At 36.1% G+C, this 4,092-nt stretch overlaps 1 protein-coding gene across 1 annotated transcript; it reads left to right on the forward strand.

The window, feature by feature from the left end:
- The first annotated feature begins 915 nt into the window (after nucleotides 1-915).
- On the forward strand, nucleotides 916-4,092 carry LOC113765004 (CASP-like protein 1). Its single transcript, XM_027309055.1, has 3 exons — nucleotides 916-1,386; nucleotides 3,187-3,313; nucleotides 3,521-4,092. Exons 1-3 carry the CDS (start codon nucleotides 1,055-1,057, stop codon nucleotides 3,743-3,745), a joined length of 684 nt encoding a protein of 227 aa, XP_027164856.1. The 5' UTR covers nucleotides 916-1,054; the 3' UTR covers nucleotides 3,746-4,092.

Consider the following 4,092-nt stretch of genomic DNA (forward strand, 5'->3'; position numbering starts at 1 on the left):
GTTATACAATGCACACTTACCAGTATTAATTTGGCCAATTGGTTTGGAACAGAAGTAATCTTGTTGTTGAAGCTGATGTCCACCTCATACCTAGCATCTGTTTACTTTCTCTACTCTTTTAAAATAATACACAGTAATAGTTTGTCTGAAGTAGCTAGTCTTCCACTAAGAAGCAGCCCTCCCACTGGACGTCATTTGCGTGGATTAATCAAGCAATAAGCTTCACTAATGCTGAGTCCAAATGGTTAAAAGAACAGTTTTCCAATGGATTTGGAATTGTTCAAGGTACCAAATCAAGCTAATTAATCCTTCCAAAAACTGAACATGGCCTGAAATCCGCCAACAGGGCCAGCATTCTCAGCGGCAACTGCTTGTTTCACTTTCATAGCAGCAAACTAAGGTCCCATAACAAATTACGACAGTACATCACATAAACACGTCCAGAATCATTTTTGGCTTTACACAAAGCTTCCAAACGTTTGGTGCTCTTAACCAATCATTTGTTACCTTAGCCACAGTATCCTGCTTCCAAACGTTTGGTGCTCTTAACCAAATCATTTGTTACCTCAGCCACAGTATCCTGCTTCTTGATGATGATAAAGATTCCAATCGTTTAAGATGTTGAATCTCCTGACTGTTGAGAAGATAATTAGCTAATTTGGTTTGTCCCAAAGATTGTAGATATTTATCCAAGCTGCGCCTTTTTCTCCATTGACAAAATAAAAATAGAAAACCAAGAAAAGATACAATAATCTTGGCTTGTGATTCTGTTTGAATTTTATACATGTATATGGTCAAGAGCCCACATCGATATAAGAAAATGGTAATGAAACGAAAATGGACGAAATTATCTTCAACAGTTATCTCAAATCATTGCCGTGTTGGCAATTCCAACCAATCACATCCAAATTGGACCTATATAATTTGGTAAGCACATCACCTTCTAACCACTTGTCCACCAAAAACCAGCTCTTTAATACCAATTGTCTTTCCCACAAATTTAGGCACGTAAATAGAGCATAGTAATTTCACTAGTCAAATACTACCAGTTACCATGGCTTCTTCAGAGAAAGCAGCACCAGGACCAGAGAAGATTGAAGCAGCAGTCACAGCGACAGAGCCAGAAAAGATTGAACCACCACCACCAGCAAAACCAACCCTGGTGCCGGAAGAGCGGCTGCCGGAGACTAAAGCTGTAGCAACTGAGTCCCCTCCTATCAACTACTTTCCAACAATTGATGTGGTTTTGAGGGTTCTATTGTTTGCTTCAGCAGTGGTATCTGTTGTAGTTACTGTAACCAGTAAGCAAACCGAACTTGTTGCAATACCATTTCCACCTTTCCGGGCACCCCTTCCTGCTAAATTCAATCATTCACCCGCCCTCATGTAAGTCACATCTAACCTGTTTCACATATCAGGAAAAAGAATATTTCTTTTTTTTTTTTTTTTACGTTAAGAAAAATCTTACCTAATTATACTAGGTGGTAATTTTGCATGCCATTCTTCGTCTTTAGCCAAGTAAAATAGAACTTCAAAAAGACATCACTAGTATGTTATGTTTTTCCGTGTACTCTTTTTTTTTTTTTAGCTTAATTAACAAATATGTACTGTTAAAGGTCTTGTCTGGATTGTAATTTTTTAAAGAAAAATTTTTATGCTTTTATAAATATATTTTTTAATTCATACTTATCAAATCGTTATAGTATTTTTTCAAAGATATCTCAAAATGTTCACATTTCAAATGACTTAGGAACAATTACCAGAAATAAAGAATTGTGGGCTTGTACGGAAGGTAAAGAAAAGAGTAAAAAAAGTTCAACAAAAACAAATTAGTACAGCTAGATTATTAGATTTGGTCCACTTAATTCCAAAAGCCGAGATTGGCTTGCTTCTGCTTTAGGAGAGATTGGTATATGCTTCTGCTTTAAGAGATACAATAAAAATTAATTTCACGTTCTAAGCTGAGGATGACGCGTACCAATTAAAGGTTTCTGGGCCGAAATTTTCGTACAGAATTTCTATGTCCTATCTTTTTCACCAACAGGGTGCCTGTAAAAGAAGACTGGTGGTGGGTGGCCCCCATAGTTTCTTGAAATTCGTATTAAAATCTCATTGGGATAATATTGTGATGAAAAAAACTATGGAAAGATGATGTCTAGTAGTGTATTCAAATAAAGTTGAGGCTTACTATTTTAATTTAAGTTTTTTGTTGACATTTATTTCATTATCTCCAATATAATAGTGTAAAAATTGTTGTTTACATCCCTGTTTTAACTTTTTTCACCTGCGAAATCACACATTTTGAAGGAAAAAATATACTAGAGGGGCACAATTGTGAAAGAAATAATTTTTGAAGCGTCACTGGCATTTCTGTAGTGTTATAAGAATTTTCAAGGTTTATGCTCTCGTGATGCCCAAATTGGGACATATATAAAACTCCATTTCCTACATTAGGCTTGTTGCAATACATGGTTGCTTTTAGTAAATTAATCCTGCTCTTTACAAGAAACAGCCTGTTAGATTGCTTTTTTTTTTTTGAAATTTTTTGTAAAAAAAATGTATTATAACAATTTGACGTACGTGAAATAAAAAAATAATTAAAAAATATATTTAAAAATATATATAAAAAGATGATTCGTAAAAAGGTACTATTGGGCACAAACATTTTAACTTGATTAGGTATATCCATTTAAGTTTAATATCGTACACAAGATTGGTTGCTGATGTTGATGAATGGTAGGTAGGGTTGAAAAGGATATTTCCTTTGAATCTCATGTGTAAGGAAGCAACTAGGACACCTGAGATTGGATAATTTTTTTTTTCCTTTTCCATTACTTACGAATGTAGTATCCTTTTCTGCCGAGTGCGTAGAATTAAATGCACAGTTGATTTATTGGTAGTATTATGTAGCTCAGCAGCATCAATACTTGACGTATCTATTCTATTGATGGAGTTTCTAGTCGTACTTCTTGTTTGCCCACCAAATTCTTCCGGAGGACAATTTTCTTTTGTACTTGTAACGCTGATCGGCAAACTCAACGAATTGTACATTAATTTTGGGTTGACAAAGGCTGCTGGAAAATTTTACATCAATATATATATATATTTTTTGTTGTTGTGAGAAGCCTTCTTATTTTCTTTGGCAAAGTATTTGACTTTTTATTGTTCTATTGACAATGCATGCAGATACTTTGTAGCAGCACTCTCAGTTGCTGGCCTGTACGGCATCATATCTACGTTGTTGTCTGTTTATGCCCTCTTGAAACCAGATTGGTCAACAAGGCTGTTGTCACATTTGGTGATATTCGACGTGGTAAGCCTCCCATGAACTCCTTTCTCCAATTAAGATAGTATGTTTCTTTGGTTTCTTTTCCCCCCTTATTAGTTAACCTCCTGGCACATGACCGTGGTAAAAATGAAGTAAAGAAGCTTCTGAGTTTCAAGAGAAGAAGCATCTTAATAATTATAAGTTAATTATCTTGAAATGGGAAAATTTCTGAAATTTGTGTTTCTGGTTCAGCTACTTCTGGGAATTGTAGCTTCTGCAACTGGAGCTGCAGGTGGAGTTGCATATGTAGGACTGAAGGGCAACTCCCATGTTGGCTGGCGAAAAGTGTGCGACACATATGATGTGTTCTGCAAACATCTTGCAAGTTCTATAGCAATCTCATTGTTCGCTTCAGTCCTGCTGGTATTGCTTGTTTTGCTCTCCATTTACTCATTATCCAAGAAGATTCCTAAGTAGAGTCACTGATCATGACCTGAGAGACATCTGAACCATCTTCAATGTACCCGTGTGTTAGTGAGTACCATTCAGAGTTTGTGTATGCATGGTTGGTGTTGGTGTGCAGCAACATTGGAATTAGAATCTTCTCGTAGTGCTTATATGTAAATTTAAAACGCAGTGCAATTGCGAGGATTCATGTTTCAGTTGCAACTACTGCAACACTATTCTGAAAATTCTCTGCTGTCTGTCATTCCTTCAAGTAAACATGTATAGCTTCGAATTTCAGGGCAGGCACGTGGTTTCATTGCCTGAATTTCTCTTCGCGTCCAAAAACCATGCAACTGCAGAGCTCTTCGTTTCTTGCA

This window comes from Coffea eugenioides, chromosome 3 (assembly GCF_003713205.1).
Source record: "Coffea eugenioides isolate CCC68of chromosome 3, Ceug_1.0, whole genome shotgun sequence".
Taxonomy (NCBI): domain Eukaryota; kingdom Viridiplantae; phylum Streptophyta; class Magnoliopsida; order Gentianales; family Rubiaceae; genus Coffea; species Coffea eugenioides.